Source organism: Procambarus clarkii, chromosome 81, assembly GCF_040958095.1.
Source record: "Procambarus clarkii isolate CNS0578487 chromosome 81, FALCON_Pclarkii_2.0, whole genome shotgun sequence".
Taxonomy (NCBI): Eukaryota; Metazoa; Arthropoda; class Malacostraca; order Decapoda; family Cambaridae; genus Procambarus; species Procambarus clarkii.
Window position 1 is genome coordinate 15880047 of NC_091230.1, and position 27621 is coordinate 15907667.

Sequence of the window (27621 nt, forward strand, 5' to 3'; positions counted from 1 at the left end):
TATAAAATCAATACTGTACTCATATCCAATGACGACGGCGTGCTTTCAGCCTCTGACACTGCTATTGAATTCAATAGTTTCTTTTCATCCATTGGTAATCCCTTGCTAGTGATTTCACTGATGTCAACAATTTCACTTTTATCAATTCTGCCAACCTTGTCAAAAATATTTGAGAAGCTAATCTATGAGCGGCTGTACTCTTATCTAGCTAAACACAATATATTTAGCTCTTGCCAATATGGCTTCAGACCAAAAAAAAGAGCACTAAGATGCACTGATTAGCATGATTAACTAGATATATGCAGCTCTTGATAAAGGTGAATTCCCAGTTGGGTTATTTGTTGACCTAACATAAGGCCTTTGATACTGTCAACCAACACAAGGTTTTTAAATTACATTGTTATGGAGTCAGAAGTCACTCCCTCCAATACCTTCAATCTCTTACCTCTGTGACAGGCTCGAGTATGTTTTTCTGAATGATTCCACTTCTCCAACTCTTCCCATCAACATTAGTGTTCCACAGGGCAGAATACTTGGCCCTCTCCTCTTTCTCATTTACATTAATGACCTTCCAAATGCATCTCAACACCTCAACCAATTTTATTTGCTGATGACAACCTTCATTTTCTTCAGTTCTAACACAGTTCTATGATAGTGAATACTGAACTAAATAAAGTCCACCTTTGGCTAACTGCTAACAAACTCACCCTTAACGTTGACCAAACCTATACTGTATTTTGTTTGGTAATAAATCTTCAGATCAAATTAATCTAAGAATAAACAATATACAAATTAGTAATAAAGTAGGTAGTAAATTCCTTGGTGTTTTCATTGATAAGCTGAATTTCCAGGGCCACATTCAACAGAGCAAGAAATATTTCTAAAACTGTTGGCATTCTTTCCAAGATCAGATATTATGTACCTTGTCCTGCCCTGGTGATGCTCTATTATTCTCATCTATCCTTATCTCAATTATGGTATTTGTGCAAGGGGTTCTACTACCCAAAATCATCTACGTCCTCTAATTACTCAACACAAATCTGCTATTAGAACAACAAACAACTCTGTCCCCAGACAACACTCGGTACCCTTACTTAAATCTTTGAATATGTTAGATATTAAGTCACTGTACATCCTCTCAAGTGTACCCTATATATTAAAAACTCTCGAACTGAAATGCCAATCCTGACCTTCAACGCTTCCTAGAAGATTGTAACAAAACATGTGGGCACCAACCACACCAGAATCAAATACTTACAGTATTTGATATTCCAAGAGTGCAACTTAACCAAACTAGAAATGCTCTGCAAATCAACGGGACCCAGAATGTGGAATGATACTCCCAATCACGTTCAAAGGCTGTACCGCTCTCAACCAGTTTAAGAGAAAAACTAAGTACAGTACTACAGTACAGTAGGCAGTGCATCATTTTATTCCATTGTTGTTCATGTTCAGTACAGAGACTGTCCTCGTTGTCTTCTCTTGTGTAACTGTAGTTGGCCGGACCTGAGGATGAGAGGAAATTAACATTAGGAATATCAGGTTTAAAATAGTTAACACTATATATATATATATTTTTTTACCATTCTATTAATGCAGTTTATTAAGCCTTCGTTTGACACTTGAAACTTTTACTACCACCCACAGGATGGATATGGGGTGCACAACTAGTCACACAATGTGTATTTGGTCCAATACCACCCATATGATTGATATGGGGTCCACTACTACCCACAGAATTGGTGTGGGGTCCACTACCGCAATATAAAAAATAGGAACAGACAAGTATGAACTGGAGATACAGATGTTCTGAAAACTTGAGAGATCATTACCAATGCTGGAATATTGTAACAAAAAACCAGCCTTGAATGTAATGAAACGTCATTTTTCATAGTGAAACCCAGAGGCTCCCTAGAGCTATTCAGGCTGAAATGGATATATTAGCTTTCTGGCATCAGTCAATGTGCATGGAGTTCTTGCCTACCGGGGACCCCGAGCCAGAACCTGGCCCCCCCCTCAGAGAGGCACGAGGAGCAATGGCCTATAGACACCCCCATGAGGTTGGGAGTATTCTATGTCTGCCATCGACCGTGTCTGGCACCCAGAAAGGTAGGCGCCCCCAAAACAAACCCGAATTCTGGTGAAATGATTGCTACCGAAAGCCGAACGAGTGGACTGAACTCTCCAAATGAAAATTAGCAAGCTAGCATGAAGTAATCACATTGCCACACAGCTGTCTACGCAACCCCCCCCCCCCACCTCCCCGGGAGGGGGAAGGGAGAGCCCCAGACCCTCACACCGGCGATTCACCCTTCAGTTCTGAGGCTGGATGTCAAAACATGCGAAAACACTGGAGGGGAGGGAAGGGTACCGAAGAGCCTCTGGGACTCACCCAGAGGCTCATCGCCAACCCAATGCAACTCAGGCTCTACGAGGGCCTGCGTTGGAACGTTGACAAGGTGGGGAGCGGCCAGGACCCTGTTCAACCTTCAAAAACCCTGCACCCAAATGTCAACCCAAGAAATGTCGCCAAAAACAGCAGCCAAGGCAGCAAATTTATGAACATCGTGGGCACAGTCAATCTGCAGGATAGACCGCAGGCTGGCTAGACTTCATAACCCTGCGGATGACTCCAGGAGCAGGGAAGGAGGGAAACCGCGTCAACTCAAAGCACGTCCCTGGCCACTAAAGCCATGGCACGCAAATAACGGCGAAGAGCCGCAACCAGACACACACATGATGCACTATCGGCCTAGCCAACCAAGACTCAACAACCCAAGGACTCCTCCGGAAAGCAGCAAACTCATTCTTCGCCAGAAAAGAAGGAGACGGCTGCAGACAAACAAACCTACCACCAGGACGTTCTCCAGAATCGGAGAAGAGCATGAAGCTCCCCAATCCGACCCAAAGAGGCCAATGCTAACAGGAAAAGATCCTTAGAATCCTGATTCTGAACCTAAGGGGCCACAACAAACCGAGGAAGAGAGAGAAAAGAGAGTACCCGGTTCAATGACCAGGACGGCTCGGGAGATGCATGAGCAGGCCGGAGCTTGAAACAATGCACGAGACAGTTTGCGGAACGGCGCAGAAGTAACATCAATACCGAATGCAAGCTGCAGCAGTTCCGCAGGGCCGCATGATACGAGGCGACAATATTGAGCGTAAGATGATGGTCCTGGAACAACCACGAAAGGAAGGACAAAACAATCTAATCAAAGACTGAAGTACACCTACACAGTGATAGGAAAAATCGCAAGGACCGCCAGGAAACTTCATACTGCCACCGAGACAAAGCACTCGGGTGGGAGACCAACAATGAAGCCACCTATGCTCCATACAAATGATGATAGACCCAAGTCAGAAACTCCAGACACGAAGACTCGAGGAGAACAAACGAACCAGCCTTGAACCGGGCTGGACCTATCTGCTGAAAGAGGTGGATCTGCGAGAAGACCCTCGGGTTCAGACGCTGAGCAAGCAGCGCCTGAAACCAAGGCTGGGCCAGCCACCATGGAGCCAGAAGGACATTTCTTCTCCTGGTAAGTTTCCAAGGGAGCCAGGACCTGGAACAACAGCTGAACCGGGGAAGAGAGGTACAAGTAACCCCACCTCGCCCAGTCCTGCCTGAAAGTGTCGACCCCGACAGCCTTGAAGTCGGGGAAGGGCGTCACGTATACCGAGAGATGCCTCAACAACGCCGACACGAAGAGATCCACTTCCAGAGGCCCGAACGTCCAGCAGAGTCAACGGAAGGAATCGGCGTCGACCATCCATTCCGTGGACAGGGGAACAAAACGAGACAGGCCGTTGGGGGCCTGTCTCGAGGCATCCGGGGAAGCAACCTAAACCGAGCATGCAACGTCTCGGCTGCCTGCACCCTCATATCATGATCAGTAGCTTGGGTAAGCTGGAGAACATATAAACAAACACTGCACGACTCTGTATCAAAAGAATAACTGACCCTACAGGCAGCATGGCAGAGGCACAACTGGTGATTGTCACCCTGAGACAAGGGGACAGAGCAACCGTCAACCTCGCACGAAGTGAGAGGGGACTCAGGGGTCGTATCCTTCAGACCAACGAGAGACTATGGGGGTTTCCCAGGGCCCTTAGCCTTGGTAACATACTAAGGGAGGCTCAGGCAGGCATTTTGGGGTGCCAGCTAACCGGCACCCCAAAACTACCAAGCAAACTGCTAAAAGCTGCATCCCTGGGACATCCCTGTACACTAGTAGGGGCCTAGTGGAGGACCACTAATAACAATAGGAAATGACTAACCAAGAGGAAGACCCTCCACAAGGCTGAGAAAACAAAAAGAAAAAGAAAACCCAGCAAGAAAACAACGTGCCCAGGCAGAACAGAGTCGGCCGCTATGAGAGGTGATAACAAGCAGCACTGTACCCTGCGCCCCAACCAGTGACAAAAACTACCCCCTACCCAGAGGGAAACAGGGATAAACAAAAACCCCTGCCGACTCAAAGGGTGGTCTATCACCAAGCAGTAAAAGACACAGCAGAAGTTGACCCCAAGGTGACTTGTGGAAGGTTGCCCCAAGCCCCAAGGGCAGTACTTATAGGGCATCTAGGGAAGGAAACCCTAGGCGCATGCAGCCTGAGTACTTGAAGAATAATACTCCTGGCTCGCAGACCGACCGGAGACAGACGACTACGCCACAAGGCACAAGATCCGAGACAAAATCTGGAGCCAGAGGCACACGACCTGCCAGGAACACATCAGCCAAGAATTAAAGGGTGAATTGCCAGAGCGAGGGTCTGGGGTTTCCCCTTCCCCGGTAAGCAAGTTTTTTTTTTAGCCCTGTTATCCACACCGAGTTTGACATCTTCCGGAAGAGGCAAAACCACCAAAACTTTGTTGAGCATCTTTATGTTGTACAACCTCTTTGTGGCACAGATAGCTCCCTGATCCATAGGCTGTATGAGAGAGGTTGTATTAGGAGGAAGTGCCATACACGTTATCTTGCCATCATGTGAGGTTAACGTGTCAATTCTGGGGTGGGCAGGCGCATTATCAAGCAGCAGCAAAGCCCAAACTTCGCTTGGCCTTACTTTGAGTTTCTTAACTTGATAGTCACGAACTTCCCTGCAGAACACATGAAACCAGGAAAGAAAGATCTCCTGTGTAAACCATGCATTCTTTGAGTTATAATATTTCACTGGTAGTCTGTCCATGCATTGTTGCAAGGCTCTTGGTTTCTTTGATTTGCCAACAATTGCATACGTAATTCTGTCTGTGCCGTCAGCATTCGCACACATCATGGCCAACACCCTGTCCTTGTTAAACTTACGGCCTGGCACACAACCCTCACTCCTCATAGCAAGAGTTTTTTCTGGTAAACTCCTCCAATACAACCCAGTTTCATCTGCATTATAAATTTGATAAGAATATAAATTATTTGCCAAAATGTATGTTCTTAATTTATGTTTAAATGATTCTACACTGCTTGTATCTGCGCTCGATTTTTCACCGACAATTTTCCTCTTCACAATATTGTGTCCCCCTTTGAACCTTGCAACCCACCCTTCTTTAGCTTGGAAATTCTCTATCCAAGGCTTGCTGCAAACCTGCTTGCAGCATTTTATATTTCTGGGCTGTGAATTGTCACGCCAGCTGTGCGGTGCAGAGCAAACCATTTGTACACAGCCTCATCCAACTGTACATGCGTAGAATTTTTCAAAGTTTTTCTCCTACACCCTCTGCTAGTGCTTGCACCTTCATTCTCACTGATTGAAATGTATTTCAGATATTTCTCTTTTTGTTTCCTTATATCAGAAACAGTACTAGTGCCTATATTAAATTCCTTGGCAACACTTGAAGTCGACCGGCCAGTTTCACAACATTGTATAACACGTAACATGTCCTTAGCTGTTAGGACAACCTTCTTCCTCTTAACACCTCCAGAACGATTGATGCTGCTACCAGACATAGTCTTTGCCAAATATGTTCAAAGTTACTATGAAAATAAAGTTATTTAAAAAAATATTTCACGAGGGACGAGAGCACATGGCTTGTCCAGGCCTGGACGGGTCCACTTGGGGCAGGGAGGCACGTTACGTAGGCGGCCAGGAGGAAAAAAAAATCACTATTTTTTAAGGCAACTTCAGCCTGTGCAAATTGTTTTTAGGAAACCTGTATAGTATTTTTTATTACATAATTACTAGTATTTCTTTTGTTTTGGCTATGATGAATTGTTCTAAAATTAATGGTAATTCCTATACTGTAGTGTATAGGCCACTCCACCTTCCCCTTATCCCCTCAGGTGGTCCCTCCCAATGCTCCCATCTCTCCCGACACGACCCACCCACCCCACCCCCTCCTACACCATGCGCCTCGAGCCACAGCCATACGGGACTAATACGGTACAGCCCGGGGCCTGGCTTTCATATCCAGACAATTCACTCCTTGTCCGGCTGACTGTCCGGATATTGCAACATCGGCAGCAAGTTAACCGGACCAGATTTTTTTATTCAGGCAAACACCTGATTTTCTGGCTCGTATGGACATTTTGGCCGGATATTGAGAACTTTATCTGGTCACGATTTTGGCCATATATGGGCGTTTTCCGGATATTCGAATCCTGGATAATCGAGTGTCAGTATATTATAATTTGGCACCATGAAATATTTACAGAAAATAAGTCAAAGAATAATTGTTATAATTTGCCGAGAACTACCAAGATTTCTCAAAACTAAAGTACATATGAGCATTCAACAGGATGTAGCTGATCCATGGTATTCAAAAGTGTTAACAGCATGCAAAGTGGTAGGGAACAAGGCTAGAAGCAATCATGTTATTAAATAAGAGTTAATATTTAACATAGTATTGTAGTAGACAATTAATAAGGATGCCTTACAAGTATGTAATGACTGCGTATGATGTAATTAGTAGGGAAAGTCGGATGAATGGATGGATATTGTTTTGTATATTTTTAGTTCTTTTCCTATAATGCCTCTACCTAATAAATGAGGGGTACAGAATTAATGCTGATAAGCCTTACCCATCATATGTAGTAGGAATTTAACCATCTTTTTCAAACTTGCTCATAAATTTTGTATTATCTGCATGCTTCTTCTGTTGTGTCATAAATTCATCAATGAAAGGATACACTTTGATATTACTAATCTTGACCCCTTGACTGTTGTAGCAGAACATCTTAAGGCATCGTTCACACACATGAGCATTAGGTATTGGGAATCTTGACTCGTCCTTCACTATCCAGCTGAAAAAAAAGGAGTGGAGTTATAAACTATTATCATATGATAGTCACATCACCATACACAATCATTTCAAGCAGGGTTTCTCAGTCTGGGGAACGCATTCTCCTCGTGCTCTCTCTAGTGTTTTTATATTCCAAGTTTGCTCTAGTTAATAGCCACTTTGGAACAAACATTAGAGAGTACTAGGGGTATGTGTATCCCAGATTGAGAAACCCCCCTGATTTACACAAATATTTCAGGTACAGAACAGCACACACTATCATTAAGGTAAACAGGTCACTGTCTAAAATATCAACACATTCTACCTATGACCACCTATCAATTCCTAAAGGACACAGCTTAAAAAAGAAATCATTAGACATTAAATCTTTGTAAATCCTGAATTAGTTATGAAAGTAATGGAATCCTAACCCATCTTCATCAACAAAGGCCAAGTGCATATTAATCCAGCCACCAAACTCCATTTATGAATGAAAAACAGTTTACACATGGCTCACAACTGAACCTAAGTTAGGCCAAACTATTCAACATTCTGGTGTAATAATATTAACTTATATTTGAGAAAATACAAATTCTGAATACACAGTACAATGAAATTGATGAAAGTATTTATGGGGTTGACTGCCAGTTTGCCAAGCCTTGCCTGGGGACTGGTTGTGGAGTCCTGATAATCTGAACTAGGACTAAATCCTCTCCAGATATTCAAAGTTTTTGCTGACCAAACCACATATGAAAAGGTGAAGAAACAACAACGTTTTGGCCCATCCTGGACCCTTATCAAGTCGTATGTATGGACTCCTTCACACACAACTTGATAATGGTCCAGGACGGACCAAAACGTCGCCGTTATATATCTTTTGATGAATGATTTGGTCATCATATCTTCAGCCACATTATTGTGACTCGTCTGTAATTTATTTTTATTTCAGTATCATAAGGGTTTGTGAGGAGTTTTCTTACTATACATGACAGAAAACAACTTGCATATTTTTATACACAATATATAGTGTGGTGTAAATAACTTTTAATAAACTAATGATTTTTGACCAAGATTTTCTAATTAAAAGTTTTACCTTTAGTTTTTAATACTGAAATTTTTAAATGCACTCTCATTACAAGGCCCTGTTGTTAAGTGATCAGCGCAGTCAATTCACAATAGAAAGTCCTGGGTTCGATCCTGCAGCAAGACAAGAGATGGTTGACCACATTTCCTTTCATGTAATGCCTCTGTTCACCAAGCTTTAAATGTTTAATTATCAACAGAAGGTGTCAAGCCAGGAAGACTATATAACCCCATCTGTGTCATGGTATATTCAAAAGGCACTAAACAGCACTTAGGATGTCAATATGATAACAAACAGTATAAGGCAAGTAACAAGGGTTGACAGCAAACTCAAGAAGGATTTGGATATACAGTACTTTGCTCATTTTTCAGAGACAGAAGATATCCAGAGAGGATTCTACAGGAAGTAGCAACTTTTTTTTTGACACTACAGAGGTGGGATCTTCTGAGGACTGGATGACAGCCGATTCCCTTCTCCAGGATGGTGCTCCCTTCAAGGTATGTTCCCACAGCAACAAGAACCTACAGGGAGAAAATAAACCAAATTCAAGGACACCATGGAGGTGTCCTGCATGGCAACATTTTCCTTCAGACTCCCCTCTGATAGCCTGGAAAAGGGTAGCCTCTAAGCAAGATATGCTAGTGAGGGCATGTTTCCCTGCTCACCCTCGGTATAAAAGGGGAATACCAGGAATGTGAACCCAATATATTCTAACCTAACTTAGTGTAAACCCGAAGATCTCCTTCGTTTTGACACACACATTTGGTTACAGCTGCTAGGAGCTTCTAACATTTGTGTGTTATCAGATTTACCAACCTGGATTGTACCTGGATGGGGTTCCGGATGTTGTTGTTCTCTCCAAGCCTGGCCTGGGGGCAGGCTTGACTTGAGAGAGCTCAGTCCAACAGGGTGTTGCTTGGAGTGGCCCTCAGGTCCACATATCCAGTTGGTCTGGCACTTCATGAAGTGCCAGAATATTAAATTAACAGGAATATTTTCAAACACCTTCAAGATTTTGACTATTAATAAATTATATCCAACTATAACTAACTTGGCTAAGTGAAGAGAGCAAATGAAGCACTTGACGGAGAGTTTTGTTGCCTGGCCACGTAGCAGTGGGTATCGTGCTGGGTCCTGGACGTCATGTTGGTGGTGCAACCTGTAAATACAGTAATTTACAAACAAATCAGGTTCAAGATGCAAGACAGCATCACTACAATTTACTATGTAGCTGAGTATTGCACAAGGGCTACATCAGACAGGATCTGCATATGCACAGAAAAATAGTACAGTATTCGAACTAAGGTTCATTTTCCTAACGTTAAAAACTATGCCCTGAGCATAGGAAAAATATCCTAAAAAAATGTTGTCATTTTTTAAGATAGCAGATATTTCCTGGAGGTCTCAAATACTGATTGGGAACACTATTAGTGGGAGTTTCAAAGGTTGTAAAGTACTATACCTGAAACATTTTAGGATGATATGCATACCATGAGTTGAAAACCTTAAATGGTATGTGCATTTCAAGGGTTAAACACAGTCACTAGAATGCTGTCTCTTATTTTTTGTTCAAAGGAAGTCAAATAACACACCTTGCTTGAATGGATCACAGCTGATCAGAATCTTTGGTGGGACAGAAAGAGCATGATATATGCCAACATATCCACTTCACCAAGCTGTCTTGACAGACAGGCCAAACTTGACATCAGCATTTTCAGATTAGTTTCTAGGATTGGATTTCCTAGATCTACATTGGTTTCTGTACCTAGATTGGTTTCTAGGATTTCTAGGTTTCTAGGGTCCAAAAATTGCACAGAAGTGCAATCCTAGGACCTGCAATCTGTAGACCTCATCCTGGAAACATTCTTGTATCAACATGTTAAACAAGCTACGAGGATGAGGGAAGGGGACGTTCCCTCCATGCTAGATTTGATATTTACCAGGGAGGAGGAAGAGATATTTGACATTCAGTACCTTCCTCCCTTGGGTAAAAGTGACCATGTCTTTTTGGGAATAAAATATGCAATGCGTTATAAGCTGGAAGAAAATAAGGAGGTTGAAGCAGTTGAAAAACCAGACTTCAGGAGAGGACATTATGGTGACCTTAGAAATTTTTTTAGTGAGTATAATTGGACAGACTTGATGCTAGGCAAGGAAGTGAATGAGATGTATGTCAAGTTTTGTGAAATATATGATAAAGGCACAAAAAAATTTATACCAAAACAGAGATGCAGAACTAGGAAACAGGATTGGTTCAATAGAAATTGCGAGAGGGCTAGAGACCAAAAGACACAAAAATGGAATCAATACAGGAAAAGGCCGAACCCCCAAACATACCAGCGATACAAAGATGCGAGAAACAACTACACGGCAGTGAGGAGAGAGGCAGAAAGAAATTTTGAAAAAGGGATTGCAGACAAATGTAAAACAGAACCAGGTCTATTCTATAAATTCATAAACAACAAATTGCAGGTAAAGGATAATATTCAGAGGTTGAAAATGGGAAATAGATTCACAGAAAATGAAAAGGAAATGTGTGAAACACTAAACGAAAAGTTCCAAAGTGTGTTTGTACAAAATGAAATCTTTAGGGAACCAGATACAATAAGAATTCCAGAGAACAACATAGAGCACATAGAGGTGTCTAGAGACGAAGTGGAAAAAATGCTCAAGGAGCTCAGTAAGAACAAAGCAGCTGGCCCAGATGGCGTTTCACCATGGGTTCCGAGAGAATGTGCATCTGAGCTCAGCATTCCACTTCACCTGATCTTTCAGGCATCCCTGTGTACAGGAATCGTAGCAGACATGTGGAAACAGGCTAACATAGTTCCAATCTACAAAAGTGGCAGCAGGGAAGACCCCCCTCAATTATAGACCTGTATCATTGACAAGTGTAATAGTGAAAGTATTGGAAAAACTAATCAAAACTAAATGGGTAGAACACCTAGAGAGAAATGATATAATATCAGACAGACAGTATGGTTTTCGATCTGGAAGATCCTGTGTATCGAATTTACTCAGTTTCTATGATCGAGCCACAGAGATATTACAGGAAAGAGATGGTTGGGTTGACTGCATCTATCTGGACCTAAAAAAGGCTTTCGACAGAGTTCCACATAAGAGGTTGTTCTGGAAACTGGAAAATATTGGAGGGGTGACAGGTAAGCTTCTATCATGGATTAAAAATTTTCTGACTGATAGAAAAATGAGGGCAGTAATCAGAGGCAATGTATCGGAATGGAGAAATGTCAAGTGGAGTACCACAGGGTTCAGTTCTTGCACCAGAGATGTTTATTGTGTACATAAATGATCTACCAGTTGGTATACAGAATTATATGAACATGTTTGCTGATGATGCTAAGATAATAGGAAGGATAAGAAATTTAGATGATTGTCATGCCCTTCAAGAAGACCTGGACAAAATAAGTAGATAGAGCACCACTTGGCAAATGGAATTTAATGTTAATAAATGTCATGTTATGGAATGTGGAATAGGAGAACATAGACCCCACACAACCTATATATTATGTGAGAAATCTTTAAAGAATTCTGATAAAGAAAGAGATCTAGGGGTGGTTCTAGATAGAAAACTATCACCTGAGGACCACAAAGAATATTGTGCAAGGAGCCTATGCTATGCTTTCTAACTTCAGAATTGCATTTAAATACATAGATGGCGATATACTAAAGAAATTGTTCATGACTTTTGTTAGGCCAAAGCTAGAATATGCAGCTGTTGTGTGGTGCCCATATCTTAAGAAGCACATCAACAAACTGGAAAAGGCGCAAAGACATGCTACTAACTGGCTCCCAGAACTGAAGGGTAAGAGCTACGAGGAGAGGTTAGAAGCATTAAACATGCCAAAACTAGAAGAAAGAAGAAAAAGAGGTGATATGATTACTACATACAAAATAGTAACAGGAATTGATAAAATCGACAGGGAAGATTTCCCGAGACCTGGAACTTCAAGAGCAAGAGGTCATAGATTTAAACTAGCTAAACACAGATGCCGAAGAAATATAAGAAAATTCACCTTCGCAAATAGAGTGGCAGACGGTTGGAACAAGTGAGAAGGTGGTGGAGGCCAAGACCGTCAGTAGTTTCAAAGCGTTATATGACAAAGATTGCTGGGAAGACGGGACACCACGAGCGTAGCTCTCATCCTGTAACTACACTTAGGTAATTACACTTAGGTAATTACACACAGACACACACACACAGTCCCTATTGTACACTAACCTTACATCAGTGAAGATGATGATGTGTTCACAATTTCCCTGATGCAAATATACATATGGATATCCTAAACGCACTTCCAGATCCATAAATGTAGTTTCATGCATGCACTTGGACTCTAATTTACCTGTAAGAAAAATGTAATTTATCAATTCTCTGGTGATTCTGTTATTAAATTCCTGCAAACTTCATTATTTAAATCACTTGTGACTCAAATCCTCTGAGGTTCAGAGACCGCTTCCAAATTTAGATACGCTTGACCGGAATACAAATAAAAAATATACATGAATGAAAATAAGTTATGTAATCTGAATATATTTTTATTTAAAAAATAAAGCTTGGAGTAGATGAAAATATTTTTTTCCCGAGGTCATCCGATTGCTTCCTTAGAGGCAAGGTACTGTAATTATCAGGAGAAAGTGTTAAGTCATTATGACTATACTGCATAGCACTTGGAAGTAAAAAGGATAAGGTTCTGGGATAGGACAAGAGGGAAAGTGTGTCTTTCTTTCCTCAAGGACAGGCTAACAATCTTCTTGTTCTGGAGATGATATATTGTTCTCAGCAGCCCAAAATTACTTCCATAAAACTCATTCACAGCAGGAATAGCACAGAATCAGAGCACCAGGTACTACAAGGTTAGTGGGTGGGACAAAGAGCTAAATCTCTCTTCCCCATAGTCGCTGTTACTGAAGTAGAGGGCATCATGGGTTATGCTGTACGATGCAGGCAGCAAGACAATAGAGGCGTCATGGGTTATGCTGTACGATGCAGGCAGCAAGACAAAGTGGAAGTAGACTTGCAACCAGAATACAGGATGAAATATTAACGAAACAAAGCAAGTGGAGAAGGTAAGGTCAGGTAATTACCAGGAGAAAGCATTAAGCCATTATGACTACACAGCACTTGGAAGGGACATGAGGATGAGGACTTAGGATAGGATGAAGGAAAGGAATAGTTCCCAACTACTTTGGCAGTCACGAATTGAATGTTAACCTGCAAGAAGAGACATGAAACTGATGTAAAATGAGCTACAATAGGCAAGTTGTTTTTAATGGTCAAAATATGACTTACCAATATCAGGGCTTTTCAGTGCCCATTTTCTTACGCCTTCACTATAAATTTTTGCCTCTGGATGTCTTGTATCATCATAAAAGACTCCATTGATATAGAAAAACCCAGATGGAAACTCCATCTGAAAGAATGCCAATAACATACAGCACAGTATACATAGCTAAATTTCACGCCTAGATAGTAATTACTGTACAAAGAAAATATAGAATATAGTAGATCAATATAATTCTATATCAATCTATATAATCATGTCATGATATATCACAGAGGTACAGTAATAATAATAATAATAATAATAATTATAATAATAAGATTTAAATGCCAACATTTATGCACAAAAGCAACTTTAAAATTTATTAAAAGATAATCTTTACTGATCTAGAAAAGAGCATGAAGGAAATTGATAAAGCTGAGAACAAAGAAGATATTGAGTGAGGCATTAAGAGACTATGTTTATGGATAAATAATCTAAGCGTGTGTGTATGTGTGTGAGAGAGCACAAGACGGCACTTATACAAAGAGATCAAGAAACAAGTGCTAAGAAAGCATCCAAGTGCAAAACTAAATTGTATGTTTTACTACATAATGTTGACTTTTTTAAAATATTAAAAATAAAAGTTTTGACTGGAATGAACTACCCCCTTTTAGTTTGTCCCTCAATAGCTACCTAGAGCTTAAATGCTGGTACTGCTAAGTCTTCAGGTTATACTAGGCCTCAAGACTTACACAGACCCACCAGAAATCGGGTCCGGATTTTAGTACACACTCTCATCGAGCCAAGAGGTTAATGGAGATCAGAGATCAACAAAGAAACTGAGGAAAACAGACAAAGTCCAGACAAAACAGAACACCACTGCTTTAAAGAAACAAAGAAAATATTACAAATGATGGGTAGCAAGGGTTTAAACCTTAGTTCTTACTCACCCGGCCACTACTACTACACACCAGCCCAGACCCTGTCTTCAGTAAGGCTGGTAGTGGTTATGGACCCTGGATGGCTTAGGTTTGCCTAGGCATCCAAGGGTTATCTTGAGAGGTTATCTTGAGATGATTTCAGGGTTTAGCGTCCCTGCGGCTTGGTCCTCGACCAGGCCATCTTTTTGTTACACACCCGCAGGAAGCAGCCCGTAGCAGCTGTCTAAACTCCCAGGAACCTATTTACTGCTAGGTAACAGGGGCATCAGGGGTGAAAGAAACCCTGCCCATTTGTTTCCTCCTCCACCAGGGATCGAACCCTGAACCTCAGGACTACGAATCCGAAGCATTGTCCACTCGGCTGTCAGGCCCCTGGGAATAGTGCCTATAGTCCAATACTATTACAGTACTTGCATTGTTTTCCTCATTCATTTGTTTCTTTTAAGCAGTGCTTTGTTTTGTTTCATCGGGACATTCTGATTCTAAGTGAGAACCAGATTTCTAGTCTTGGTTCTTGGGATACCTACACAAGTCTAAAGAGACCTGGTACATCCCTGAAGTACAACTGCTTAACCTCCAGGGAACTACTGAAAGGGGGCCAGTCTATAAAGATGAAATGCTCCTCTCTGAGCTGGGTACTCGGTCATGTATTGAGACAATATTCAACTCTAACCGAGACATTTGTGAACTCTAGCTTGGCCCAGTGCAACTTTCCATATAAACAATGCAGCACGGATGTTTTCTAATTGCCTCCCACCTGGTTATCCTAGGAGGAAGGGAGATGCTGGAGAATTCTTAATCCAGCACTAAATAACCATAAAAATGCACAAAGCAGGATGCCAAGAAGTGCACAGCTACTCTCTGCACAGTTTATTTACCAATAAACTAGTTGCCAGCCAGACTGCCACCACCATCACCAGTATAACTTTCAACCCACTTCCCAAAGAAGAAAACACAGAAGGTGAGACAGTTCAGAAAGTTGCACTTCACATACCCTCATTGCCTTATTTCTGAGCAAAGTTTATTCAGTTGTCCCTTGGGCGAGAGTCACCACAGCCACAAAAAGATAAGAAAATTAAAATGGTAAAAAGCAAGGGTCCAGAGGTGACAAAGTAAACGTTTGCTGCAATGAACACATTTTGGACCCAACAGCCCACTGCTGTGGAGACCAGCGAGGGATGAACCATCACCAAACACTGATGACAAAAATGTAGAATGTGAGGAAGACACAACTTAAGAATGTGTTCATAACACACACATACTATCTTAAGAATGTGTTTATTTTTCCAAACCCCTGCTTATAAATATCTTCAGGAAACAAGGCCTTAAGGGTGATTAACTTCCATAGATTATTGGTCCAGAGCAAGAAACTGTCTAGCCAAATATAAAACGAGACAGCCATGCATTGGAACAAGGGTTCATGGTTCAAGGGTTAATAAAGTGCACCACAAAGGGAATTCCGGTAAGCCCAAAGACACCCGCCCTCAGGTAAGATAGTACATTTTTACATCATACTTAGTTTGATTTTGCATTATTAATACAGACTGCAAAACCACACTAAATGTGGCTAAATGCAAAACTTACTGGGCTGGCACATCTAACAGAGAGCAGCCACAAGGCACAGGACATGAAAGATGGTCACATAACTGAAGAAACCTTGCCAGAAGGAAGGAATCGGGAAAGGAATGTGCCTTTTGATGGTCATTCGTGGCTGGATTGAAAATTTTTCCACTGTCTTCCTTCTTCCTGCTCAGGCCTGGCAACAGCATTTAGAAAATATGCCCTTTATGGCAGGAGATGGTAAGTTGCATTGGCCAAGGCTGGAGCTTGTAATGTCACAAGGAGAGTGGGATATTGTCTATGAGGGATGAGTAAATGCCTTATGTTCAGAATGTAAATGAATATATAGCACAATAGTAAGGTGAAGAGTGACATACTGAAAATGTTAAATTGTGGTCTAAGTTAAGGTTAGTACTAAATTATACCATCCTTTTATACGAAGGAAAGTACCACATGCCCTAGAATATAGAAATATATAGGAAAAACACACATGCCTTACAAGTCATATATGTACAGTTAACATATCTCTTCGCTCACTTACAGAGTTGTTGGGTAAGTGAGACATCTGATAAAACTGAGGATCTGCAGATAAATCCATGTTAACTCCAAGATCATTGATGCAAATGAGGGCATCCCGCAAGTCACTTAGTTTCTGTGAACCGAGAAGTAGCAACTCTTGACTGTGTGTAGGAAATCGGCTGAAAGAAAAAATTAGCAGTAGATAAGATATACTTTTATAATGTCAAAAGATATTCCCATAAAACTGAAATATCCATGACAGTTGACAAATTAATAGCTGATGAATGGCTCCAGTTAGGAAAGTTTGAGTCATTCTGGGACATTGTAATATTTATAATCATAGCCATTCAACAGTAGTAATTTGGTCTTGTTGTAAGGTTCATCATCATGAAATTTGTAATTTCCCTTTTTGAGGTATTGTTAGTATATTTGCTTTGTATTATTTCAGATAGTATGTATTGGACAGAGCTTATTAAAGCTGAATTCAAGTATTGAAGTGTCAATGAAGCATGATGAGCTCAGACATCCAGGTTCCCTACTATACTGTATGATGTAAAACAGGAGTTTAGGCTCTTCCCTCAGCTTGTCCCTACTCGGCTATATTTTTGTACCCTTATAAGGTTATTATCATGCCATCATTCAACTATTAAGCTTCGATAATTATACATTTATTAAAAATGTTCACGAATATGAGATGTCATTAAATTATAGCTTTGCTGTAACGGCCAAAATTGGCTGCTTGGTATGCCTATTTCTTGTGTTAATAATTTTAAATCATAATTAATTGTATCGAGGGACAGGAAGCCAGAGTGTATTTATACACAGACTTATATCGAGTCCCCCCCCCCACCAAGGCTGAATTACTGACCCCCACCCAGGATGCAACCCCACAACAAGCTGACTAACTCCTGAGTACCTACTCAGTGCTAGGTGAAAAGAAATGTGCCCAACCATTTCTGTCCCGCCCAGGATTCGAACCCGGTATTCTCGATTGTGCATCGAGAACGAACCCAACTGTACTACCAGAACCCTAAGTATCCTTAAGTACGAGGATACGACACATCAGCATGCAAAGTACTGTAGAACTGGGCATTTGCTGTGTAAAATACTGCATTTTAGGTAGTTGATTATGCTCAACAGCTCAAAAATATTTAAGCCAATTTAAGAACAAAATTTAATACATACTTGCATGCTTTTTTCATGTGTGTCTTCTTGTGATATGGTCTCTGAACACGAATATTTAATATGATGTCTCGCATGCATTCACTGGTGGCGTTATCCTCACCTCGGGTTGGTTCAGGGCTGTTGTCATCACCCATAACCTGTCCCGGAGATAAAAAAAAATACAGTACTTTATGGGTAGTTCAAAATCAGGTAAAACTTTTAGATATACATATTGATCCTGAGATACATCCCAGATTTAGGAAATGCTCATGTTGCTTAAAACATCCACTAGCTACTGAGGGTTAACTCACCATTCGTACTGTTGAGAAGTATTTCAGTAACCTATTGCGCAGCCGAGCATAATCTCTGACAGTGTTGCGCAGGTGCAGCTCGATAGTCTGGGCCTCAAGTGTTGCCAAGGTTTCTGCTGCCCCTGCTGGAATGATTCCATCTTGGAAAGAACCTGGAAAAATATAAGTAAATATAATGTAGAATCTAAAAGCCTCTGAACATAATTTATCCTGTACTACTGCTCACTAGTATTCACGGGACGAATATAAGATATACTCTTCTCCTTTCCATTTTGTTATATTGGTATCTACCAGTCACTGCATTCTTATACTGGGCACCTACCATTCACTGCAGCTTCGTGCTAGGAACTGTACCTACCATGAGGCTGCAGTGGCTAATGATGTTTTTATGCATGCTGGGCACCTACCAGTTACTGCAGTCTTGTGTTATGCATCTACCACATACTGCAGTCTTGTGCTATGCATCTACCACATACTGCAGTCTTGTGCTAGGCATCTACCAGGTGCTGCAGCCTCGTGTTGGGCATCTACCAGGTGCTGCAGCCTCGTGCTGGGCATCTACCAGGTGCTGCAGCCTCGTGCTGGGCATCTACCAGGTGCTGCAGCCTCGTGCTGGGCATCTACCAGGTGCTGCAGCCTCGTGCTGGGCATCTACCAGGTGCTGCAGCCTCGTGCTGGGCATCTACCAGGTGCTGCAGCCTCGTGCTGGGCATCTACCAGGTGCTACAGCCTCGTGCTGGGCATCTACCAGGTGCTGCAGCCTCGTGTTGGGCATCTACCAGGTGCTGCAGCCTCGTGTTGGGCATCTACCAGGTGCTGTAGCCTCATACTGGGCATCTATCAGGTGCTGTAGCCTCATACTGGGCATCTACCAAGTATTGCAGCCTCATGCTGTGCATCTATTAGGTGCTGCAGCCTCATACTTGTGTTGGGTATTTATAAGCCAATACAGTCATACTTATTTATTTTACCTGGAAATGCCTTTAACCACTGCACTGCGCACCTGTTTTCGGCAAAAATTTTTTAGTGCAATTGTCCAGGACATATTTTTGTTGTTCTTATAAATGTTCAGGTAAAATTAATGTCAAAATGTTTCCAAACTCAACTATTTCCATTTCAAAACACAGAGTAATGAAAACATTAAAAAAAACGTTAAAATGTAGCCTAATTAAAGAGAAAAAAAAAAGCACAACTCTCAGAGCGCCTAAAGGCGCTTTGCACAGTGCAGTGGTTAATAGTAATTTATACAAGAGTTCTTACATTCGAGTAAAGCTACTAGCACACACAGCATTTTGAGTGGATACTTAATCTTAATTTTCCCTGGAATACGAGCTGCCAAATTGTTTTAACAACCAGGTACCCATTCACTGCTGGGTGAACAGACAAGTACAGTTAAGGATTGGCACCTAGTCAAACCTTCCAGTCCAAATCGCCCGCAGTGTGCGGGGCGAGTGTGTTACCACTGCACCACAGGAACTGCTAATTATCTTTTACTTTTATATATATTGAAAGTAAAACATTATGAAGTACTTCTGTAAAATTATTTAATTGACCCTCAGATTATATTAACTGTCTTTGCTATCCCATGCCTATGTGCCTTATTTACTTTATTGTGGAATGCTTCATTAGTTCCTCCCCAAGCCAGGTGCCAGGGTCCATCCATGACACTAAGATGCCATGACACTAAGACACTTTTATCAACCCTTGACTTATAAAATATCTGCAAATAGTCTTGCCTCAAATGTAGAGGGAAGACCGCAGAGAGCACTCATTAACCACTGAGGGACACTGCTTGTTATGACAACACCACTACAAATCTCTCAACTTCCCAGAGTGAAAACTGGAAACACATGGAATGTCAATTACTGCTCTGAACTATCAAACTATTAAGGAAACTAATCACCACTACTGGTCTGGGGAAAGTCGGCAGCCCTTACTTTCCATTCGGCATTCACCCACTGAAGCTCTAGCTCTACACAGATCAGAAAAGTTATTCGGGTTTTCCTTGAGACTTCATCTCTTAACAGGGTGTACATTGCCTCTGCATACACTTCACCGCATGGATACCTATCATTTGTGTGCCTCTGACTGTTCTACCCATCTAATTAGCACCTGTCCAACCTTCTTTCACCAGCATTACAAATTTTTGACTTGACATTACGAAAAATGACTTGCATGATCTCAAATTTGGAATCTGTACCTTCTACAAGACAATCTACAAACAGATTTTTTTTACGATACATTAATTAAGACACAGCAAAATATTAAGTAAAAATATCACTTACCAGCATACCAGTTAGTCAGGCGACCTGAGTGTCGAATTGGGCCATCAAATACATCTTGTGTTACCAATTCGTCGTCAACACTAAGCAGATCAACACTGAAAAACATACCAGTACGATCTAAATGAGTGCAATAAAAGTAATGACCTATGTAAATAGTGAATAACAACTTTACTCCGATTGCAACCTTTTCAGTCATTCAAGCGATTATTACACTGGCAAACTTGTTCATACACTAATGAACATCTTCTATGAAGCCTTGGCTATATAATTATTTGTTCCTGTTAAGGTATCGATACCATCGTCGGAGTGTGGAGTGGCAATTTCAGTGCCATCTATAGATCTGCACTCCAACTCCCCTAGTATTGGACAATATGTAGACAACGCCATCTGTTGGTGGTGGCGTGGCAGCGGTGAATGGCTCCAGTTTCCTGCCTCAGTTAGAAAGAGGAGGTCGATATGGATGACATCTGGTGGGTGGTGTATTAAGATCAGCGTCATCTAGGTTGTGGCTACAAGTCACAATGTCAAGCCCCAGGAATGAGTGTTATCCCAGGGTTATCCAGTGTACTGTCCATCTGGCTAATGATGTTTTTATGTCCACAGAGGGAACATATGGAGGCGATCGAGCTGAGAGCAGCAGCTTACCTTGGGCAGTCCACGAACCCTTAGCTTGGTCCTACAAGAAGACTAAATAGCCGCCGTTGATCCGAGCAGTGTGTGTTAGCTGCTGGTATATACAGTGTTGATGAAGATCGGCATAATATCAGAATCTTGGTCATTTTTATCACAGTCAGGGGTCTTCTGTAATACTATCATTGCTATACAATACTAGTTACATGTATATTTTGACATTTTTAGGCGATGCAGTGATCACAAGCTGAATAGCAGTGTTAGTTCATGCAACATGCACCAGCCTTGGTTGCTCACTCAATATCGAGGCTCTCGCATGAACGTTGCCCATGATTTTTTTTTAAATGGCGTCTGTTTAGAAGAGCCCTCAGGAAGCTGATGTGAACCACCTGTAGCCGTGGGACTTTTAAATCATACTTGGTACTCCCAACCATACATAGCTGTGGTGTGTAGTTCCGCAACAGTTACTCACCCCAGCTATATGTATATGTATTACGCAGTTTAAGGGTCAATGCATACATAAAGCATCTACACAGCTGCTTGCAAAATTTATGAGACGACACTGTGAATGTAAAGTACTGTACTGCATGATCTTAACACCCCCCAAAACTTTTAGTGATCAAACATAAGTTACAATCTCACTACAAGCACGATTTCAAAAAAGAACCTAGCCAAAATTACAATATTTCCCTTGAATAGTGCAATAATCAATAATTCTATCAACCCTACGTTTAGCACCCAGAAAAGTATACAATGTACAGTATACCAAAACCAACCAGACCTCTAGAATTATAATAGCTCATTGTGTCAGGGGACAGACACTCAGAGTGTATTTACCTGAATTACAGCCAGATTATAATACAATCTGGCTGTAATACAGAATACATAAATAAAGAACATACTTCTGTATTCTCTACACAATAGAGAATAAAGAACAACAGCTCAATCTATAGTTCTCAACATCAATAACACATATTCAGGATAAATAAAGCTACCCATTTGCATGTCACCGTTTCATATGCCGCCTAGGTAAACAGAGAAAACAGGGAACCCCCCTCCATGCTTGGTCTGCTATTGCCATGTAACAATAAGTATCATTAAAAACAATAACCAAGTAAAGGTTTAATTTCCATTTTACACTTGCCATCAGCACCAATACCACATAACACATGATGTTCATGGTGTGATGAGTACATCTAGCACCAAGAACAGAACAATTTATAGTTTATCAAAGTCATCCAGACCTTTAGCCTCAAGAACAATCCTTATCATACGGTCTAAAGGGAAGATAAGCATTGAAATGGCACTTTATACATAAATGTCAATATATAATTATTACTGCTAGTCAATGATTTACTAACTATTAATAATCTGACTCCTTTACCAGATATATGGGGTAAAAATGACATCCTAAACTCAAAATATATAAATTATATAAATGCATAGCACAATTAATTCACCCATCATCCACTTTAATAATTCAATAAGGGTGGATGATACATTTTCTTCATCAAATTTTGACTTAAAACTTGTAGTTACTTTGCTGTATTAATATAAAATATTTGCTGGCTATGTTTTCATGCTTACCTACACTCCTTTTCTACATTCTGCAGGCTTAGCAGGTTGGTGTCTATACTGTCTTCCTCTGTGCCCAGCGAAGAACAAAAATTGCGTATGGCAGTAACATTGTCTATCTGTGGACATACAAAATGTCATTATTGCATTTTTTTTAATTTGCTGAATAATTAAATTTGCAATTGTGTTGTGTTATGGAAAGCTATAAAATGTCATGAGTCATGGCTTTGAGTAAATATGAACAAATACTTTTTGAGCCTGACACTGAAATGCTCCTTAAAGCATGCACTGACTGTCCCAGTGCTAGGTTCAAAACAAAGTTGGGGCTGATGACCTAATTCCAGGAATTATAGACTTTACATATGAAGAAACTAAGAATATAAATTATAATAAGACTTAGTTGAAATCCTTAGATTAGGCAAAATTGTAATTAATTTTGCCATTAAAGATGTTAATAATAATAATGTACTCCAGAATCTAAGTTGCAACACCACTTTTATATACTCCCAAACCATTATACTCTTTCTAATGTACTGTACTACTATGACAACACTTATAGACTCACCTTCTCATTGTGGGGAACACCACAAACACTATCCAGTAAAGTGTGATATTCACTGAAGTATTCTTTCAATTTTATTGGCTCTTCTGTTACCCAACCACAATTCTTCATGTTATGAATATTCTCCATGATAAAAATATGATTTCTTCCTTTTTTTGTTTATTTTACTGCAACAACTCTGCAAAGACAAAAGTTATTTTACATCATATATTTCATTATTATATCAACATTACCCAGTTTCTTCCTTTATGGGGTGGATACGGTCAATACTGAAAGTTTAGGGTTCCGAGGCTAGGTAATGATGATACGGTTACTAGCTATCAGCTGGGATTTCTCTCTAAAAGAGTTTGCCAATAAGATTATTTTTCTTCTGCTGTATCTTGCTCTTGTTAGGATCCATTTAGATCATGCAATTCAAATTTTGGTTGCCACACTATAGAAAGGACAATTTGAGGTCCTTAAATGAGGTAAACAAAGGTTGATCAATTTAATGCCAGGGATTAGAACGATGAAGAAAGCTTAAATTACATTCTCTATAAAGGCAAAAAGTTAGGGGGTAATATGACTGAAGTGTGAACAAAGAAATCACATTAATGTGATGAATCACCGAGAAAATCAGTGGAGCCATGAGAGGATTTGAGCCTATGTTCTGGATACTTCCAGGCACACACCTTAGACCACTACACCTTAGACCACACCTTAGACCACTAGACACAATAAAAGCAAAGCAACCTAGGTTTCAACTAAATCCTCTAGGGGTCCTGAGGTTTCAATTGAAGCCAAATTAAGGTTTTTAACACACAACACAGTTCTCATAGTCATTTAGTTTAATTTAGTTAACAGTCCCTGTGGCACAGAGGTAAGACACTCGTCTGGCGTTTCACAAACGCCAGACGAGTCCTGTCCTGTGTTCATGTCCCGGCCGGAGAGGATTTACTGGGCGTCAATCCTTAACTGTAGCCTGTTTACCCAACAGTAAAATGGCTACCTGGTTGTTAAACAATTTGGCGGGGTCGTATACTGGGGAATATTAGGATTAGGGACTTGCCAGAAATGCTACTGTACTAGTGGCTTTACAAGAATGTAAGAACTCTTGTATATATAAATAATAATAATAATAAATTGTATTTATTTAATTTATTTATATATACTGTATATACAAGAAGATACATTGGGTTTATGAGAATACGTAACATGGTGTATTTACATTCTTGTAAAGCCACTAGTACGTAGAGCATTTCAGGCAGGTCCTTAATTATCAATCAAGCTATCAGCGCTATCAATGAGAGCTATCAATGTGCTTTAATGTGCCTACTAACCTTTGTCAAATTTTCTTACAATGTACCTGTTAACATTTTATAAATTTTGCTAGAAATTACCAACTTTACATTATCTGTTAGATAATATAAAGTTGGTAATTTCTAGCAAAATTTATAAAATGTTAGATAATATAAAGTTAGATAATATAAAGTTAGATAATATAAAGTTAGATAATATAAAGTTAGATAATATAAAGTTAGATAATATAAAGTTAGATAATATAAAGTTAGATAATATAAAGTTAGATAATATAAAGTTAGATAATATAAAATGTTAGATAATATAAAGATCTGTTAGATAATATAAAGTTGGTAATTTCTAGCAAAATTTATAAAATGTTAACAGGTACATTGTAAGAAAATTTGACAAAGGTTAGTAGGCACATTAAAGCACATTGATAGCTCTGATTGATAGCGCTGATAGCTTGATTGATAATTTGACAAAGATTAGAAGGCACATTAAAGCACATTGATAGCACATATAAGATGACAGCAATGATCACCATGGTAAAGTTGTATGACTTAGGTACATATATATTGAGGAATTGAGTAGCGCACAATGTGTGTTCAACAACCATGATACAAGATGATTACAATGGTAAAGTTACATGGCTTAGATACATATATTGGGGGATTGGGTAGCACTAGATACAGTGCGAGTTAAAGCACTAGGTAAGAACCTATGAAAATGAAATTAAGTAGTTTTTTTTTTTTTTAATAAGGCAAAAGTTGGACAGTTTTTCAATTCGTTAGGGAGTGAGTTCCATAGACTAGGTCCCTTTATTTGCATATTTGCATAGAGTGTTTACACAGATTAAGTTTAACTCTTGGGAATATCAGAGATATTTATTTCTGGTGTGGTGATAATGGGTCCTATTACATCTGTCCAGGGAAAGTTTCAGAGCAGGATTTGCATTTAAAAACAGGATTTTGTAAATGTAAATGGCACATTAGTCTGTGTGGAGTGAGGTTATGTTTAGCAGGTTTAGGGATTTAAAAAAGGGGGACGAGTGTTGTTTGAAAACAGATTTTGTTACTGTTCTGATAGCAGATTTTTGCTGGGTGATGATGGGCTTGAGGTGGTTCGCAGAGGTTGAACCCCATGCACACATACCACAAGTAAGATCAGGATAGGTTAGTAAATAGTATAGTGAGAGGAAAGCAGAGTTAGGTACATAATATCTGACTTTAGAGAGTATACAAACTGTTTTAAAGACTTTCTTAGTTATGTGTTGTATGTGGGTGCTGAAGTCGAGTCTCTTGTCTAAGTATAGGCCAAGGAACTTTCCATCATTTTTATTGCTGATGTTAACATATCTTAAGCTGTATTTCATTTGTTGATTTACTTCCAATAAATAATAATAATAATAATTTATTTAGGAAAAGTACGTACATAGTTGCAGAGTTACAGTACAAACATTGATTTAAAGCGGTCCGTCTAATTACCACAAGCTACACAAGCTTCAGAAAGCTAATGTTAGTAATGAATAAATATGATATATTTACTCATTATAATGTTGGTGCTGAATGTACAACACGAGAAAACAATTTTAATCTGAAAGTCTATTTTTATTAAGAAATTAGACGAAAATAAAGAGCTGGTGACGCCAAATAAAGTCGACGATCCAAGCGTCGGTTAGGTTTGGTTTGGTTAGGTTTGGTTAGGTTAAGTTAGGTTAGGTTAGTTCAGGTTAGGTTAGTTCAGGTTAGGTTAGTTCAGGTTAGGTCAGCCTAACCTAACATATTTATTCATTACTAACGTATTGCCAGGAAGCTTTGTGAAGCTTGTGTAGCTTGTGGTAATTAGATGGACCCATTTAAAGATAGAGGTAGTACATATGATACCTAAAGCCACTAGTACGCATAGCGTTTCGGCCAATAAATAATAAACTACTGTTCTTCCCTACAATAGGCACCAGAGGCAAGGTTTCCCTAGGGGTCTATGCCAACTTCTGACCTTTCCTAGGCTGTAACCCTCAACAGTTGCCTAATACCTAGATACCTGTTGACCAAACCACACACTAGAAGTTGAAGGGACGACGACGTTTCGGTCCGTCCTGGACCTTTCTCAAGTCGATTATGATGAGGAGGTAGAGACAGGTAATAAATAGGCAAGAGAGAGCTGAGGAGGAAAGTAAGGTGTAGGGGATAGTAGTATTAATGAGAACTGCAGAAGGCCTATTGGCCCATACGAGGCAGCTCCTATTATAACAACCGAAGGAGACGTAATAGGAATAAAAAGAGGATAGCAAGGGAGCGTAGGAGAAGACAATGAACAGAAAAAGGGTGAACCTAGATACCTGTTAACTGCTAGGTGAACAGCGGCATATGGTGAAAGGGTATGTTGCTTCTGTTCTGCCACAGCAATGGAACCAGAGATTTTCCAAGTGTGCCGTTAACAAGTGCACATGTAGACGACTGCACGCGTAGTGTAGCTATGGTGACGTGTTACCTGTTGTTGTTGCTAGAGGTTTACCTTCTCTGGACGAAGTGTCCATGCAGCACGGGCTATGGTGAGCCCGTGTGACGTGTTACCGCTGACGGTCACACAAGCACTAAGTGTTTAATGTGTCGTCTTGAGCACGGTTGCCAGATACAAATTGTTCAAAGTAGCGACCTGACGGTCAAAAAGTAGCGAGTTTGTAATAAGAGTAGCCCAATTTTTTGTTGAGTGACTGATACGGGTTTCAAAGTAATATACTTTGATATATAGAGTGCACTACACGATGTTAATTGTTTTATTCATATTATTTCTGCGCGCACACACATACAAAAAAAGAAACCCGGATTTCTGCGGTTGGAAGAAAACGCTCACTGAGTGGGGGACTTGTTTATTTTATAATAATAATAATAATAATTAATTATTTAAACAAATAATTAATTAATGATAGTCATAATTAATGATTTAATAATTGATAATCCTTAAATGAAGCCTAGTAGCTCATTATAACGAATAAATAGATGATTAAAGTGGAATTAATTATGGTGACTAATAATGATTAGTGAATAACCATAAATTATTATACAGAAATAAAATTATTGGATAGCCGTTATAATGATTAAATCAAATACAATGAAGAGAGATCTCGTATTCTTGGCTTATCACTTCGGGGGTTCCGTTGGAGCACCCCCAATCCCGTGAGGGCCGCGCCGCGGAACCCCCAACAAAAA

At 40.2% G+C, this 27621-nt stretch overlaps 1 protein-coding gene across 3 annotated transcripts; it reads right to left on the reverse strand.

Moving 5' to 3' along the window:
- On the reverse strand, window positions 1-27266 carry Pbp49 (proximal sequence element A Pbp49). Of its 3 annotated transcripts, none has more exons than XM_045766673.2 (12): window positions 26751-27266; window positions 23135-23309; window positions 22582-22688; window positions 20365-20459; window positions 18080-18231; window positions 17790-17926; window positions 16627-16783; window positions 13611-13731; window positions 12540-12663; window positions 9351-9458; window positions 7016-7237; window positions 1-1506 (listed from the first exon to the last, which is right to left on the reverse strand). In XM_045766673.2, exons 2-11 carry the CDS (start codon window positions 23258-23260, stop codon window positions 7036-7038), a joined length of 1329 nt encoding a protein of 442 aa, XP_045622629.2. In that variant the 5' UTR covers window positions 23261-23309; window positions 26751-27266; the 3' UTR covers window positions 1-1506; window positions 7016-7035. The 3 variants fall into 3 exon arrangements, with proteins under 3 accessions (XP_045622629.2, XP_045622630.2, XP_069171287.1); XM_045766674.2 differs by having other exon boundaries at window positions 26927-27024; XM_069315186.1 differs by having other exon boundaries at window positions 26903-27019.
- Between the last annotated feature and the right edge of the window lie 355 nt (window positions 27267-27621).

What these genes read in the sequence shown, in the direction of transcription:
- Pbp49 (XM_045766673.2), bottom strand. Translation starts at nt 23,260, where the DNA reads ATGGAGAATATTCATAACATGAAGAATTGTGGTTGGGTAACAGAAGAG. An exon ending in AATGTAGAAAAGGAGTGTAG is followed by an intron (nt 20,460 to 22,581) that starts GTAAGCATGAAA and finishes TATGTTTTTCAG; the next exon opens with TGTTGATCTGCTTAGTGTTG. An exon ending in ATCATCTTCACTGATGTAAG is followed by an intron (nt 9,459 to 12,539) that starts GTTAGTGTACAA and finishes CTGTATTTACAG; the next exon opens with GTTGCACCACCAACATGACG.